We start from the raw sequence: 18,437 nt of genomic DNA on the forward strand, positions 1-18,437 counted from the left end.
AGAGCGTGGAGTTGAAATTCTGTGTGCTTATAGGAATTATGAAAATCCTTCCAGTTGAAGGACATGTACAAACATTCTGGTTAAACACAGAATTATCATTATTTTGTTTGAGAAGGTTGACACAAGACATGAAACAATTAAATATCAGTCGTTGGTGACAAGAGAGATTACTGAAGCAGAAAATTGTTTTTGGAATTAACCCAAATGGGAACAACTTCAGTTGTATTGAAAAGCGCCTGGGTCTTAATAAATAATGAAATATACATATTTAGATAACAGTAACAGATCCGGGAGTATATTTTGATTAATTTGATTGTCGTATTTTAGAAAAAATGTTTCTGTATTTAAAGGTAAAAAAGCTTATAAAATGTTCATGTAACAAATGCCCACTTCATAATTCCTGTTGCTGAAGGATTATTTTCCCACTGTAGCCAACTAGTTCATATTAAGACCCTACAATACCAGAGGAAAGTGAGTTCAATAAGATACCAGAAGAAAGCAGCTTCTCGCTCTAATCGCACCCAACCTCCCTCCTCGCTTCACTCCCCAGTAACTCTCTGTTTAACATATGGCCTTCCTCAGTCTTTCAAGTGTCAGAACATACAAGCTACATCCTGGCCTCCCCCAAGTCAGCACAGTCCTCTGGCCCCTGAAGACCCTGAGTAATAGTCTGTCCCCTGTTGGTCCCAACCCCACAGTCCTCTGGCCCCTGAAGACCCTGAGTAATAGTCGGTCCCCTGTTAGTCCCAACCCCACAGTCCTCTGGCCCCTGAAGACCCTGAGTAATAGTCGGTCCCCTGTTAGTCCCAACCCCACAGTCCTCTGGCCCCTGAAGACCCTGAGTAATAGTCGGTCCCCTGTTAGTCCCAACCCCACAGTCCTCTGGCCCCTGAAGACCCTGAGTAATAGCCTGTCCCATATTAGTCCCGACCCCACAGTCCTCTGGCCCATGAAGACCTTGAGTAATAGTCTGTCCCCTGTTGGTCCCAACCCTACAGCCCTCTGGCCCCTGAAGACCCTGAGTAATAGTCTGTCCCATTACTCCTGACCCCTCAGTCCACTGGGCCCTGAGGACCCTGAGTAATAGTCTGTCCCATTACTCCTGACCCCTCAGTCCACTGGGCCCTGAGGACCCTGAGTAATAGTCTGTCCCATTACTCCTGACCCCTCAGTCCACTGGGCCCTGAGGACCCTGAGTAATAGTCTGTCCCATTACTCCTGACCCCTCAGTCCACTGGGCCCTGAGGACCCTGAGTAATAGTCTGTCCCATTACTCCTGACCCCTCAGTCCACTGGGCCCTTAGGACCCTGAGTAATAGTCTGTTCCATTACTCCTGACCCCTCAGTCCACTGGGCCCTTAGGACCCTGAGTAATAGTCTGTTCCATTAGTCCCGACCCCTCAGTCCAATGGCATAAACAACCCTTCCTCACTGTTATCGGTAGAAATCACCTCTGTGTTGTAAGTTCCTTTTTCTGACCTTCAGTCTAGCCTCAATTCCCATCATTATTTGTTTATTGTAATAGTCTGAGGCTAGGGTGTTGTTAAAAGTTTATTCTAATAGTCAAAGGCCAAATTGCCAGCTGTCAAGTGAGCTGGGTTATTAACCAAATCTCAGCTAGGCTTAAACAGTTTTTTCTAAACCAGCACTCATTAACTTAAAATCACACAGAATGCCATCGACTGAAATGAGATGGGATCTGACTGAAGTTGTCCAATAAAGAACTTGTGTCTTTGTTGACTTGCAATTTCCTTTGCAAATTGTTTTCCTACTTTGTATAAAGTGTTACTGTATTTTAACACATGCTTCATTAACAACAGTCTTTCATTAACAACAGGGCTTGGCTAACAGTGAAATGTTTACTTATGTGCATTTTCCCCCAAAAATATTACAAAATTAGTACATAGAAATAGTAAATAGAAAACGAAGATAGACGGCATTAACTCAAGGAATATAAACATGATGACTTCCTCAGTAACAATTCCAAGGAGTAGGTATGCAGCAGACGTTTATGTACCTATAGGTAGAGGGAGCAGAGGGTGGGTAATGAGCAGTATCAGTAGTTCACATTATGCATACATGAGTGTGTGTGACTATAGGTCTGTGCCTACTGGCTGTGAATATATTCAGTATTGGAGGGACAGTTCTAAAAGTGATTTGTATGCTGATGATTTTTCATTTGTCTGCCTAGTTTAACATTCTTTTGGCCTGGTGGTGGAAACTATGTAAGGTTCTAATGGTTTCAGACTAGAGGCCCTGGTACCGTACACCATTTGTGCCCTACAGGGCTTGGGTGGCTGGGGTCAGTGTCTTCCTCTGACACTGCCTGGTGTGGAGGTCCAGGTTGACAGGGAGTTTCCTCTGACACTGCCTGGTGTGGAAGTCCTGGATGACAGGGAGTTTCCTCTGACACTACCTGGTGTGGAGGTCCTGAATGACAGGGAGTTTCCTCCAACACTGCCTGGTGTGGAGGTCCTGGTTGACAGGGAGCTCTACCATAATTCTCTGTTGATGATAGTGTGAATGTAATTGATGATTATTGTCGGATTAACTGCTTAGTCCTGTCCACACTGTTTTATGTGGTTCTAAGGGAAAGAGAGTACTGAGACTCTTGAAAGTCTCATCCTTCAGAAATAGGTAAACAAAATACATAATCTTGCAGAAATTACTTTCGTTTACTCACATAATTCCTGGTTTCATCAACCAAACACTGAGTTTTCACAAAGTTTCCCTTTCAGCACCATTTTCAGATCAGACCACCCCGACATGGGGCCGTGAGCCCTAGTTCTGGAAACAATGCTGTAATCTAATGTACTTACCTTTGATTCCACCAGACAGCAACTTCATCCTGGCCAATGCCCAAGTGTCCCAAGGCTTTCCCATCGTCTACTGTTCCGATGGCTTCTGTGAGCTCACCGGCTTTTCCCGGGCCGAAGTCATGCAGAAGAGCTGTGCCTGTAAGTTCCTGTACGGGCCAGAGAGCAGCGAGACCATCATTCTCAGCATTGACAATGCACTGGAGGAACGCAAGGAGTTTAAGGATGAGATCAAATTCTACAGAAAGACAGGTAAGGAAAGTGGTGTGGGGGTTACGTTTAAGGACCCCAACATGCACTCTGCTCTCACTACGCACGGTCGACGCACTTTCTTCTCACTACACACTGCCTACACACTCTCCGTCTCACTGCACACTGTCCACACACTCTGTTCTCACAACGCACTGTCTACACTCTCTCCACTTAATACACATGATCTACACACTTTCTTCTCACTACACGCTGCCTACACACTTTCTCCTCACTACACACTGCCTACACACTCTCCTTTCCAACCTCTGCACAAAAGTCAAGATAGTTAGAAATAAAATGGTGATCAGTTCTTTCACATCTCTATATTGTTTAGATCTTAATGGGGCTTTACATAAATATTTTTGCATTGTAATATCAGAAAATATTCATAATACAGTAAATAGAAAATAATAATTCACATCAAAATCGCAATATTGACATGAGGAATATTTATATGGCAATGTAATATATTGAAACAACTCAGGCACATGTAATGTCCATTTTATAGTTTACTCCAGGTATTCTTTCCTCTATTCCTCACACACACCAAGCCCTGCCCTTTTTCTCTCTTTTCTTTTCTATTCACTATATGTTTTCATGCTGTTGTGTTAAGTCAAAAACAATCAACCCATTGTTCAAACAACAACAATTATGCTTGTCATTTTGTTTCACGTAAGTCATTTGATTGCTGTGATTCAAAGAGTTCACACAAGTGTTTTGATCTGTATATCGCTTCAAGGGGCACAGTGTAGACTCCTGCCTCTTAAACAATAACACGACATGCCTCCTCCTTGTCTTCCATTACCGAATGAGTATTATCTAGTTTAGGGTGGTTTAGGGTATGAAGAATAGTGTGTCTAAAGCCAGTATTAGGAGATTACAAATCAGTGCAAACTGATTGACGGACCGGCAACAATGTTTAAATGGAAAATATATCTCAGGCACTCTGATTCATTTTGTAAAAAAGATTATTTGAAACATTAACTTAAAGCAATCTACTGGTCATTTTTGCTTGTACTTATGCTGGTAATACCATAAATGGTGCCCCTTTAAAAATCGCAATGACAACGTTTTTTAGAAAAATCCCAGTTAGATTTGCACATAGCCTGCCGCCCTATTCTGTAATATCATCTCATCTTCATCCGGTATCGGGTCGGTTTTCTGTAATATAGATACTTAAAGAATGGACCTTTCATTTATGGGCATGGGCTGTTCTGTGTTGATATTTCAATGGTATTCTCATATAGGTTAGTACAGATTCATGGATGAGTGGAAGAATGTGAATGGCTGTGGTCAGGTCTCATTATAGGCCTATTAAACACAACCATCAGTGTGACAAACCCTGCAATCATTACTTAACAGTCATTCTTCAACACACACATTAAACTTTAACAAACCTCCAGCTCTAATGGTGGCTCTCGCTCTGTCTGGTTGTCTGTCTCTCCCTTCCTCTGGCTGTCTCCATCCCTGTCTCTCTTTGTCTTTCTCTCTCAGTCTGCCTCCCTCTCTTGTTCTCTCTGTCTCCCTCTGTCTCCATGTTTTAAATGCTCACTCTCTCTGTCTCAATCTCTATATCTCTTTTACAAGCGTTCTGTCTCTTCTCATTATCTCATTTCCTAATTATGTCCCTTTTTTTCTTGTTCTATCTAAGTAGACTAATAAAAGATGTAGCAGTGATGTGCTGGGAGTGGGAGTGTTGTGACTGATCTCTGTGTATGTGATGATGATAATCTACCTTTTGTGCAGAGAGGACCAGAAAGAGCTGTGATTGAGAGCAGCAGTGAGGTCTAGAGAAAAGATAAAAGGACAATGGCACATGGATAGCAAGCAAGATGGATGTCGATAGAGATTGATAAAGAGACATGACAGATATAGATACATGGAGAAAGAGATGGATAAAGAAGGAGAGAGATGGATAGAGGAGAGAGAGATGGATAGAGAGAGATGGATAGAGGGAGATTGGCAGAGAAAGAAAGATTGCTAGAGAAAGAGAGATGGCTAGAGAAAGAGAGATGGCTAGAGAAAGAGAGAATGCTAGAGAAAGAGAAATAGCTAGAAAAAGAGCGATGGCTAAAGAAAGAGAGATGGCCAGAGAAAGAGAGATGGCTAGAGAAAGAGAGATTGCTAGAGAAAGAGAGATAGCTAGAAAAAGAGAGATGGCTAAAGAAAGAGAGATGGCCAGAGAAAGAGGGATGGCTAGAGAAAGAGAGATTGCTAGAGAAAGAGAGATGGCTAGAGAAAGAGTGAGAGATGGATAGAGGAAGAAGAATCAGAGAACTCCACAGTAGTCTTCTTCTCCTCATGGTTTCAGTACATTTCAGTACATTTATTCATGCTCCGGAAAATTACATTTACATTTTAGTCATTTAGCAAACACTCTTAATCAGAATAACTAACAGTGCATTCATCTTAAGATAGATAGGTGGGACAACCACACAACCCAGTAATATTACCCCCCCCCCCCTTAATTAACTAGCTATAAGCTGTCAGTGCTACAAGGAAGAAAAATAAGAATTGAAAGTGGAAGCAATTGACTAACACAGTTTCTAACCTGGATAGACAGCCATCAACTGACTGGACTACACAAATTAAAAGTATTTCACAGCTATTGCTCAAATCTGACCATATTTTTAGCAACATCCCATTGTTGATGCAGATATTTAAGTCGAGGTTCATTTAAAGGTCCAGTTAAATTGTGATTGGGCACTAGTGAGTGAGCTGCTCTTCACACAACCTGCCTTTAACAGGAAATCAACCAGTCTGGAGCGTCTCTTTAGTGTGGCTGAATTTGTAACCTTAATGAATCCAGGATGGGTCTCTAGGGGCACCCTGCTCCTCTGTATGGGATATATCATACCTTTAATGTGTGTGCATGTTTCCTGTAGCTTCAGTGTTCTGGTGCCTTCTGGAAATTGTCCCCATTAAGAATGAGAAGGGAGACGTGGTCCTCTTTCTGGCTTCATTTAAAGACATCACTGACACCAAGGCCAAGACCGCCCCAGAGGACAAGAGGGAAGGTCAGTGGGAATGTGTTTGTGTGTGTCTGTGTGTGTGTGTTTGTGTGTATACGTTCGCATGTGTGTGTACGAGTGTTGATTTTACTGATGTGCATGTCATATGTGTGTATTCTCCAATGACTAATGACTAATCTCTCTTCCTGTATTAATGTCTAATTACCTTAATTCTTGTAAATAACAGCAAACAAAATACATACTTCCGTTTTACTAAAATACTGAAGTACTTTCCACACAGAGGAAAGGGCTGATGCTGCATTTGCTTTTAGAGAGAGATTAAAGCGAGGAGTAATGGCTGTGGATTTCAATCAATCAAATGTATTTGTAAAGCCCTTTTTACATCAGCAGTTGTCACAAAGTGCTTTTACAAAAAGCTTTAAACCCCAAGGAGCAAACAATAGTAGTGTTGAATTTCAGTGGCTAGGAAAAACTCCCTAAGAAGGCCAAAATACAGGAAGAAACCTAGAGAGGATCCAGGCTCAGAGGGGTGACCAGTCCACTTCTGGCTTTGCCGGGTGAACATATTAAGAGTACAAATTGTAATAATTAATAAATGCATGTGGGCTGAGTCCAGAGTCTATTTAAACTTAGTCCAGGTCCAAAGCATGACCACATGAACAAGGACAGGGACAACACAGGGTAGGGGGAGGTGTCAGCACAGTGGCAGCTGAAATCGTCAGGTTAATTTTGATCTGCAACATAACCAGGAGGACTTTGGACAGGGACAGCAACAGGTCTTTCAAGCCAGGTACTCCTCAGGTGTGGGCCAGGACCTCATGTCCTCCTAAGTTTAAAATGGCAGGAGACAGGGAAAATTTAGAAAATGCATTCCTTATATCTCCAAGGATTTATAGTGGGGAAAGAGAACTGACCCTACTCCCCCAGCACAGTAATATAGCAGCGTAAGACCTTCGAGCTGAGACAGGGGGATTCGGTGACACTGTAGCCCTATCTGGGGGAGGCCCCAGTCTGGGCCCAACAGGCAGGAAATCAAACCACCCACATTGCCAAGCATCAACCAAAGGGACACCCACCAACTGCAACCACCATGAATGTGGACTATTGCCAGCAGAGTACAGCCCAATTGCACAAGTGCGCAACAAAGAGACAACAACAAGCCAGTGACTCTGCCCCCGAATAGCATTGGAGGGAGGGCATCCCAGTGGCGATGAGGGCCCACCTGGCAAGATAACAAGGGTGGACAGTAACAAGCCTTTCTGGTCACCTTTACACCCCTGGGCCAGACTACACTTAATCATAGACCATGCTGTAGAGATGAGTCTTTAGTAGACACTTGGAAGTTTGCACTGAGTTTGCCTTTCTAACCTTTATTGGCAGACCATTCCACAGTAGTGGAGCTCTATTAGAGAAGGCCCTGCCTCCGACTGTTTATTTAGAAATTCTAGGTACAATTAAAAGGCCTGCATCTTGCAATCTAAGGTTACGTGTAGATATGTATGGCTGGATCATTTCAGCGAGTTAAGTTGGAGCAAGTCCATATATTGCTTTTTAGGTTAACAATAAAACCTTAAAATTAGCCTTAACCCTAACAGGCAGCCTGTGTAAAGAGGCTAGTAGTGGAGTAATGTGTTCACATTTTGTAGTTCTAGTTAGGATTCTAGCAGCAATTGAAGTTTATTTATTGATTTATCAGGGTAACCGGAAAGAAGAGTATTGCAGTAATCTAATCTAGAAGTAACAAAATCTTGGATTGGTTTTTCTGCATCAGTTTTCGATAGAAAGTTTCAGATTTTTGCAATGTTTCGAAGATGCAACTCTTGAGACATATTTTATATGTTCAACAAAGGAGAGGTCAGGGTCAAGGGTAAAGCAGAGGTTTCCTACAGTTTTTTGGGATACGACCATGCAGTCATCAAGGTTCACAGTGAGATCAGCCAACAAAGATCTTTGTTTCTTGGGTCCTAAAACGAGCATTTCTGTTTTTCTTGAGTTTAAAAGCAAGAAGTTATCTATCATCCACTTCCTAATATCTGAAACGCATGCTTCCAAAGTAGCTAATTTTGAGGCTTCTCCATGCTTCATTGAAATATATAACTGTGTGTCATCAGCATAACAGTGAAAATTGACATTGTGATTTCGGATTACATCACCCAGAAGCAACATATATAGTGAGAACAATAATGGGCCCTACCTTTGACTTTTCAGAGGATATGACATCCACACTAACAAACTGATATCTTTCAGATAAATAAGATTTAAACCAGGCTAGGACATGTCCACGTAGCCCAATATGGGTTTCCAGTCTCTCTAAGAGAAGGGAGTAATCTATAGTGTCAAAAGCAGCACTAAGATCAAGAAGCAACAGGAGGGATGCGGAACCTTTGTCTGAGGCCATTAGAAGGTCATTTGTTACCTTCACGAGTGCAGTCTCAGTGCTATGATGGGGTCTGAAACCAGACTGGAGCATTTCATTTAATACATTTGACGTATTAATCTAAATGAAATCTGCATGGTAATTCCTCAAAAATGTGCATGTTGAATGTTGTCAGCGTCAGCACTTATAAAACACAGCTGTGGAAGTGTGGGTTTTTGTCATTGCCAGAACAACACAACTCAGTCTGGGCAGAGGAAACCCATCATAACACATGCGCACGCGCACAAACACACACGGACACACATTTCTGAGCGGCGGAGCAAAATCTCACTGTCATCAACCACCATCCCTCTTGGCTACTGCCACATCCTGTCCTCCACGGCTCCATGGCTCTGTGGATGACTTCTGTCGGTTATGGATGACTTCTGTCTGTTATGGATGACATCTGTGGTGCACAACAAAAGAAGGCATGCGCATATGCCAGATGGACACACACACACACACACACACGTACACACGCTACTTATCGCTGTCATTCAAGTCTCCCCTTCACTGGTGGTTTTTCTCTGAACACCCGTGTGTGTTCGTGTTTGTGTAGCATGTGTGTGTGTTTATGTGTGTGGTAGTAATGAAGTGCCTAAGCTCTTGATCTGCATCCATTTTAGGACAAAAACATGAATTTAGTACAGTACTAACACTCACAAGACCAAAACACATGTAAACACACAGATACCCTCAATCACACACACACAAGTATTCTACCCTGCTAAGATATAAAAAATTAAAAAATTATGGAGAAAATGGTTTGCGCTAATGCCTGAACTGATTTTGGACAGAGACTACTAGTAGTAGGAGGAGTCAGGATACTCTTGTATGCAAATGAATTACCCCTTCATTTGCATACGAGATTTTCCTGTAATCAGCATAGGATGCTAAACAGTTCTTCAAAGCAATATAATTTTTCCATTCGTCATTCACATTGTTTTCTCAGAGGGCAATGTAGTCTGTTTGAACAGTAATAATGTTTGTGTATTTATGCATATATGCTGTCTTTGTGTGTGTGTGTGTGTGTAGAGCGTCGACGTGGGAGGTTGAAGACCGGCTCTCCCTTAAGGTCAACTCGCCTGCGGAGCAGTACTGTCCTCTACCACATCTCTGGTCACATCCACAACAAAGACAAAAGGAAGAAGAAGAGCAACATAAAACTCAACAAGGTTGCACACCCAGCAAACTAACTTTACTAAACACACAGTAACAAACAAATAACAGACCACAAGTTTTCTCAACAACAAGCAGCATGACTTCATGAAACACCCAGAAAATAACAGACAAAAACTTGACTTAACACCATCAATAAATAAACTACAGTCAACAATGTACTGAACTTCTAGCATCAAACAACAACTTTACTAAACAACAAGCAACAAATAACAGAACCCAGTGCACTCAACCCCCAGCAACAAACACATAACTTACAACAACTTTACTAGACACCAAGCAACAAATAACAGAACACAGCTTACTAAACCCAGATTCAACAAACAAATAACAGACTACTTTATTCTAATGGCATAAGTGGAATAAATGCCTCTGTTCTGTAAATTACTTTGGAAAATGTAACTTGCCAAGGGGACAAGGCTACAAATTGTGCTAATGCATCACTCATTATTTCCAAGGCATACAGAATGTATGCATTTATTCCTTACAAATAGAACTGCCCTCCTGTTGAGATGTATATAATTTTTTTATGAGTGTGTTTTGGATACCCTTCTAATTTGTGAACTTGATTTCTACTCCTCCAAACCCCTCACCCATTCACTCCTCCACCCCTCCCAGCATTGTCCCCAAATCCTCCCACTTTCACCAACTTCAACCCTTATACGCCAATACACATGTCATTGTTTTCCGAATGTTTTTCTTTCTCCTATTAATCAACCAGAAGGTGTTTCCCTCCGCTTTCATCCAATCAGAATGTGTACCCCTCTCCTTTCACCCAATCAGAATGTCTTTGGGGACCCACCAGCTTTGCCTGAGTACAAAGTGGCGGATGCCAAAAAGTCCAAGTTTATCCTGCTTCACTTCAGTACATTCAAGGCGGGCTGGGATTGGCTGATCCTGCTGGCTACCTTTTACGTTGCCGTGACGGTGCCATACAATGTCTGCTTCATTGGAGACGACGACCTGACCAGAAGCACAACAGTCAGCGACATCGCTGTGGAGATACTCTTTATTATAGGTATCGGGTCCTACTGATGTCTGGAAGGGGGTTGGAGGCTTACTGTTACAGACAGGCTTTAGTTAGGGTTAGGCTTTAGTTATGGTGAAGGTTTAATTAGGGTTAAGGTTTAGTTCGGATTAGGCTTTAGTTGGGGTTACGGTTTAATGAGGGTTAGGCTTTAGTTAGGGTCAGAGTAAAGTTGGGGTTTGGTAAGAGGTAGATCTTGACCTATGACCTTTACATTTGTGGAGTGTATGTGTTTATTACATAATTTCACAGTAAATAATAGATTTGCAACCTTTCCCCTTCCTTCTCTCCCTCCCTCCTTCTCTCCCTTTTTTTTCTTCTCTTTCCCTCTCACTTTTCTCATTCCCTCTCCCCTTCTCTCTCTCCTCTCACTTCATCTCTCTTACTCCCTTCTCTGTCTTTGTCTTTCTCACTGTCTCCCTCACAGATATTGTGTTCAGTTTCCGTACCACATATGTGAGTAAGTCTGGTCAGGTGATCTTCGATGCACGGTTGATCTGCATACACTATATGACCACATGGTTTATCATCGACCTGGTTGCTGCACTGCCCTTTGACCTCCTCTACGCATTCAAAGTCAGTGTGGTGAGTGAGACTTTCTGATCTGGTCGTCCGATTATGCTCTAATTGAAATCACTGTGATGCTGTATGGCTTATTGTCATTATTTTAGAAGGAAAGTTACACATTTTAGGAAACCTGGGTAATGTTTGTTCCCCACTCACTAATGAAAACAAATTGCAGCTCCAAAGGGATCATTTTGTTTGATGGAGCATCTAGTCATTGGATCGGTCGAGCATTTTCTATTGCTTCCTAATAGGATCTAAAATATCACACCCACACCCCTTTAGTGAGGACAGAGACATAGGGCATGTGTTTCCCCTTCTCCCATCATATAACAACTGAATATTGACCCTGGAATTCCACCGGGACTAATTTAGACTGGTTCAGGATGGCGAGAGATAGATACAGTGCCTGTGGAAAGTGAGAGGGAGAGTGGGACAGAAGGTAAGAGGGAGAAGACCGGGTAAAATTGCATAATGACAAAGAAAATAGTGAACTCACAAGAGACAGCCAGAAAGAGAGGCAAGAGCCAGAGACAAACAGACAGACAGAGAGACGGGCAGATTGACAGAGTGAAATAGAACTACTGTGAGGTGTACCACTTCTTGCAGTGAAACAACCTTATCTCTTACTGCTGTGTTTCTGAATCCTGATCCGGGTGACCCAATGGGAATTCCATTTCTGTGTTTACATAAGCCGACATCTACAACACCTATTCAAATAAAATGTATTTTAAATGATTAGTTGATTAGTTGAATCAAGTAGGTTATGGCTAGAGCAACATAAAGAAGTGCACCCTTTTTGGACCCCAGGACCAGGAATGTGAAACACTGCATTTCCAGGAAAAAAGTGACGTATGAGCAAAGTTGTTTTTTACTAAATCAAGGCACAAGCATGTGTACAGTGGTGGTTTACCACAATGAATGAGATATTTGTTGTTGTTTGGTTTAAATGCACTTCACTAGTACTAGTGTGTGCGTGTGTGTGTGTGTGTGTGTGTTGTGTTGGTACATGTATCGTGTACTCTGTGTATAGTCTGTCCAGAGGTAGATGAGTGATATTGTGATGAGGAATATGGTGCCATTTGGGGCCTCTATACGGTAGGTCCATGGAGACTGGACATGAGTCCAGAAGCGACACAGACAGGTCTAGCGCCAGGCTTTGTGTTGAGGTGGCAGCCAGCAGCAGAGGGAGAGATAACTGAGGTTAAGAGAGGGATCGTAAAGGCGTGTGTGAGGCTAACAATTAAAAACACAAGGAAAGAGAGCGATATCAGCGGCAGAGGAAGCACACAAAGAGAAAATAGAGTCAGAGAGAGATGCATGTAGTAGAGACATGTTGTGCTTACATACAACACGCTTTGTCTCCCTCGTTTGTAGACCTGTTTTATTGGGAGGTATCTGGGTCAATGATATAATGAAACAGAGTTCCGTACTTATTTTTCATGTGTAACAACAACCCGTCATGCCTAGCCCACAGCCGTGAAAATCGAGCCCCCGGGACCGGACTCGTGATGGTGTGGGCCTGGGGGCTCTGTATTCACAACTGTGTGTTTTGCATATGGTCAAGGTACTGGTCCCTCTTCCACAGTAATTATTGGTGTTATTGATCATGCAAGACGGCTCTTTAGTATATTTTTTTATAATCCAGAGTACTGTATGTTTTTGTGCATATCTCATGAGCCAGAGGAGTCCCAGATAATGAGCACTACATCCCATAATACAAGGAGATGGTGGCACTGTGATTACTCTCTTTCTCTCTGCGGAGCCACAGAGTTGTTGGTCTCGCCCCAAAACCTCATTCGCTAACGCCGGGCAGACCAACGTTCTTGTCTTTTTCTTCTGACAATGTCCACCGGGCAATTGAGGTATGACAGTATTTCCGCTCATAGGTTATGCATGCATGAAATACACATCGAGACATCCGCCCCAAAGCAGAGAAAACAAGCTACGTTGTCACCAAAGTTACGGAGAGTCCCTTTAATGACAATCATCTCCAATGCACACTTTGGCAACATAAATATTTTGATGTCCTGCCGATGAAGCAATTTGAAATTGAAATTGAGAGAGAAAGAATATGCAGAGAGAGAGAGAGAGAGAGAGAGAGAGAGAGAGAGAGAGAGAGAGCAAAACAAAGAATGACAGGGTGCTCCAGGCAAAAGACCTGCTTGGTTCCAGACTCTATTAGTGGAAATACCATGGTGTCCCAGAGGAGGTAGGTTTGGGTGTGTGGGCAACGCCAGGGGAGTCCGGCTGTGCGGGGTAATTGCCGGGCTTTTGGAGTGATGTCCCTGCTAAAGCTGTAGGCCAACTTTCACCAGAATGAGACTAGGGGTCCCTGTGCTATCTCACTCTTTTTCATTCAGTCTTGCTGTGTCTTAGTGTTGTCTCTTTCCTTGGTCACTCTCTTCTTTTTTTATTCTTTGTTTTACATCTGTCACATTGCTGTCTTCTTCCTTCCTTTCCAAATCTATTCCCTGTACCCCCCTCTGTCTTTATGTTTCTCTCTCTCTGTCCATGTCTCCGTTAATTCGATTGAAATTCAACTTGATTGCCATGGGAAATGTTTGTGTTGCAAAAGCAAATAGAAAATAAGAAATAACAATAACATTAACATAACAATATAAAGTCTAAATAAACGCTCAAGTCTCTCTGTCTCTCTGTTTGCCTCTGTCACTCTCACACTTTCTTTCCCTCCCTATTTTTCTGTATCTGGCCGTACCTCTCTTTCTTTCTCTTGATCCGTGCATAGGTATTACCAGAACTCTGTTCTCCATTTCCATGTCTTTGTGACTAAAACGTGTGGGAGCCAGGTGCATCTCTCCAAGATCTCTCCAAGACAGGGAATCACATTTGGAAACAGTGATTCCCTGTCTTCAGTTGATTTCACCTGATTCCCAACTATAAACAAAAATGACTTCTATCCAACACATCCTACAGTACAAAGCTCAAATGATCAAAATACATGGTGTTAGAAGGCCATCGTTCTACAGCGGCCACAGGCACTTCACCTCTTTATTAATACTTTATGGCTGGGAGGATTATGGCTCTCATGAATTATGTCCCAGCAGACCCTGGAGGGATGGTAGATATATGGGAACGTCCCAGTTGAACGCTGCCTGCTTCCTCATTATTGTCTTAATCTTCTGTGGCTTATTCAAAAGAAATACGGTACGGAATCTTTGGCATGATAGCCTTCTCTGATTGGCTCGTAGAGCTGGGGGTACGCCTGGAGGGAAGGAGGTCATTGGAAATATCACTACTTTGGAAACAGTGGTGGGCAAAGCCTTAGTTCTGAAATGATGTTTCACTGGATGAGAAAAAGAAATGGAAAGCAACGTGGAAAATGGGACACCAATATATACAAAATATACATGTATTTGTTGGAATGTGAAATATGTGTTTACCTTTCCTAAGCAAGTGAATAAAATATACAATATCAACAATAAATTACAGAAGTGGGGAGAAAAATATAGAAATTGTTAATAAAAATCACAGAGGTATTAAAGGATAAAGGCGTTTCGAATGTTACAGTTTTTCTCGATTGCTTGCAAGCATCGGTCAATACTGAAACTACAATAACAAAACTCTTCACACAGTGTGCATTACCACCATGCATCATTGCAAAACAGTTAAACTCACCCCCAAAACTTATTAAAACCACCAAAACACTTTATACATGTCTCAAAACAAGCTTGTTCCCCCAAAACACTGGAAACAATTCTCACTCAGAAACACACACTGTCACTCATAACACACTGACCTAGAAAACACTAACAACAGGAATCATTACATAAATGACGAAGTTTTATCTTGTAGGTTTGTACAATAAATGTTCACATAAATCAGTATTTGATCATAGAAAAAGAAAAACACCTCACTTTAATGACTGTACTAAAGTTATGGAACAAGAATGAATCACAAGTGCAGCAATTTGAAGGAATATCCTTTATTTTTTCCACATCTTTGCATATAGTAAATTTTACTTTTGAAAAATAATATGTTCAAACAAGAAACAAATCTACCTAAAATTCCAGGGCTGCAACAAAAACAAAGCAATATCAACAAGTATAGTATAATCACTAGCTTCTGTGTATTGTAGGGCCCAATTAGTGGTAACAGCAAACCATCATTGGACAGTGCTGCACACATTGTGATGTTAGCACCTCTTTGGCCTGGGACATCCGTGGTGGCTCTCTATCCAATCACATTTCTTCCCCTGTGGCGTGTTTTTGCCAGGTTGAATCCAGCTTCATCCACAAAGATATATTTATGTGCAGTTTGACTGGCTTCCATCTGCATTACTCTCTAAAAAAAAACAGCAAATCCATAGTTTTACAGTGCTTTACATTATGTGTAAATGTGTAAATACCCTGTTTGGTTATCAAACAGACATCTTACATGGATATATTGATACCGGAGTTCTTTCACACATTCGCTGTTTCTCTCAAAGGGTACAGTGTACAACACTTGGGTCGGTTTTCCGTTGAAACTGCAATCAACTGTGTTTGGATTGACTAAATATTCTAACATAATTAAAATGTTCTAACAAATATCAAACATTTTCTTTATATTTCAATCTGGTTACTGCAGAAATGCACACCAGTTGCCATCATTCTGTTTTGAATGTGTTTTTGACCGTTTTGAGAACAGTGTGTAAGCATTTGAGAAGACGTGCTGTGAATATATTGTTTTGTAGGTGGTTGAGTTTGAATGAGAAAAGAGTTCATGGGTTTTGGGGGATGTGTTCATTGAATGCATTTTGTGTGAAAGCAATGAGGAATTATTCACAGTTTGGTTCACATACACTTCCGTTTTGCTGACTGTGTGAAGAGTTTTGTTACTGTAACTTCTGTATTTTTCGATGCTTGTAAGTAAATATTTGCTATATAAATTGTTGTAACAACGACAAGGCGGGAATAAATACATATTTGTAACTTACAGTTTTTTACAGCTCCACTGGTAGCCCTTTTCTCCAATCACAAATCTTGCTGCTGTGATTGCACATTGCTATATTTTGCTAGATGACATGCAGGAGTTAATCAGTGATTGGTTTTGCATTCTGTTTAATCTCTGGTAAATATTTCTCTGTAATGTTGTCATACTCTTGGCAGGAGGTAAGGAAGAGTAGTTGTATCCATTTTATTTTGTGGCCTCTGTTCACATAGCCTCATTTCTCTTAAAGAGACACAATTACTGTGTGTGTATTGGTGGCGGTGTTTGTGTGTGTGTGTGTGTGTGTGTGTGTGCTGTATGTATGTGTGTTAGCATACTCTAAGGAGTTGTGTGGTGTGCTATGAAGGACAGCTGATGCAGATTGCCTCAGGACCAGGTGATGCTGGCTGACATTCATAACACCTTTCTAGCTAAGTAGAAACTGCTATATAGTTCTTTGTTATAAAAATATCTGTTTTCTGCAAATCTAAATATGTTTTTTATGTATATCTATACAGTTCACACTGTATGTTTATTTGTATGTATACAGCTCCGGAAACCTTTTTCTTTCCTTTCCAAAATTTTTGAGTGAGGAAAAGAAGGGGTTAAATTTAAGAGGCCACTGCAAATTGAACTCTTCTGTTCCTCACTCAAAACTTTCCTTTTCCAATTTTTTTTAAAGGAATGAAACAGTTGCAGTGGTCTCTTAACTTTTTCCGGAGCTGTAACTAAATAAATTAGAATATTGTGGAAAAGTTCATTTTTCCCCGTAATTCAAATCAAAAAGTGACACCATAAAATCCAGTACCTCAAAATATTAGAATAAAAAATTTACAATACAGAAATGTCAACCTGAGAAGAGCTCTAATCAGCTAATTAACTCCCTGAGCCTTCAGAATGCATAACCACAATCATGGGGAAGACTGCTGACTTGACAGTTGTCCAGAAGACACTAATTGACACCCTCCACGAGGAGGGTAAGCCACAGAAGGTCACTGCTGAAAGGGCTGGCTGTTTGCAGAGTGCTGTATCAAAGCATATTCATGTAATCTTGACTGGAAGGGAAGTGTGGTAGGAAAAGGTGCAAAGGCAACAGGGATAACCGCAGCCTTGAGAGGATTGTTAAGCAAGGCCGATTCAAGAACTTGGGGGAGCTTCACAAAGAGTGAACTAAGGCTGGAGTCAGTGCATCAAGAGCCAACACGCACAGACGTGTCCAGGAAATTGGCTACAAATGTTGCATTCCTTGTGTCAAGCCACTCCTGAACCAGAAACAATGTCAGAAGCGTCTTACCAGGGCAAAGGAGAAAAATAGTGGAATGTGGTCAAAAATCATCTCTTCAGATGAAACTACATTTTGCATTTCATTTGGAAATCAAGGTCCCAGAGACTGGAGGAAAAGTGGAGAGGCACAGAATCCAAGTGCTTGAAGTCCCTGTGTGTAGTTTCCAGAGTCAGGGATGATTTGGGGTGCCATGTCATCTGTTGGTGTTGGTCCACTGTGTTTTATCAAGAGTCAATGCAGAGTCTGCTGACTTTATGGAGATGCTGATTTCCTTTTCCTGCAGCACTTGGCACCTGCACCCAGTGCCAAAACAATTGGGAACTGGTTTGCTGCCCTTGGTATTACTGTGGTTGATTGGCCAGGCAATTCGCCTGACTTGAACCCCATAGGGAATCTATTGGGTATTGTCAAGAGGAAAATGAGATACACCAGGCCCAACAACATCAACAACTATCAAAGTAACCTGGGCTTCCATAACACCTCAGCAGTAACCTGGGCATCCATAACACCTCAGCAGTAACCTGGGCTTCCATAACACTTCAGCAGTAACCTGGGCTTCCATAACACCTCAGCAGTAACCTGGGCTTCCATAACACCTCAGCAGTAACCTGGGCTTCCATAACACCTCAGCAGTAACCTGGGCTTCCATAACACCTCAGTAGTAACCTGGGCATCCATAACACCTCAGCAGTAACCTGGGCTTCCATAACACCTCAGCAGTAACCTGGGCTTCCATAACACCTCAGCAGTAACCTGGGCTTCCATAACACCTCAGCAGTAACCTGGGTTTCCATAACACCTCAGCAGTAACCTGGGCTTCCATAACACCTCAGCAGTAACCTGGGCTTCCATAACACCTCAGCAGTAACCTGGGCTTCCATAACACCTCAGCAGTAACCTGGGTTTCCATAACACCTCAGCAGTAACCTGGGCTTCCATAACACTTCATGAGTGCCACAGGCTGATTGCCTCCATGCCACAACACATTGAATCA

The 18,437-nt window shown here is 42.0% G+C and overlaps 1 protein-coding gene across 1 annotated transcript in view; it reads left to right on the top strand.

The window, feature by feature from the left end:
- Positions 1-18,437, top strand: part of kcnh8 (potassium voltage-gated channel, subfamily H (eag-related), member 8) — a 53,931-nt gene that overhangs the window by 10,151 nt on the left and 25,343 nt on the right. The window contains exons 2-6 of the mRNA XM_013135493.4: positions 2,835-3,068; positions 5,954-6,085; positions 9,492-9,631; positions 10,419-10,653; positions 11,090-11,247. Of these exons, the coding sequence (XP_012990947.2) occupies positions 2,835-3,068; positions 5,954-6,085; positions 9,492-9,631; positions 10,419-10,653; positions 11,090-11,247 (899 nt within the window). The remainder of the gene's footprint in view (positions 1-2,834; positions 3,069-5,953; positions 6,086-9,491; positions 9,632-10,418; positions 10,654-11,089; positions 11,248-18,437) is intronic.

Source organism: Esox lucius, chromosome 10 (assembly GCF_011004845.1).
Source record: "Esox lucius isolate fEsoLuc1 chromosome 10, fEsoLuc1.pri, whole genome shotgun sequence".
Lineage (NCBI taxonomy): Eukaryota > Metazoa > Chordata > Actinopteri > Esociformes > Esocidae > Esox > Esox lucius.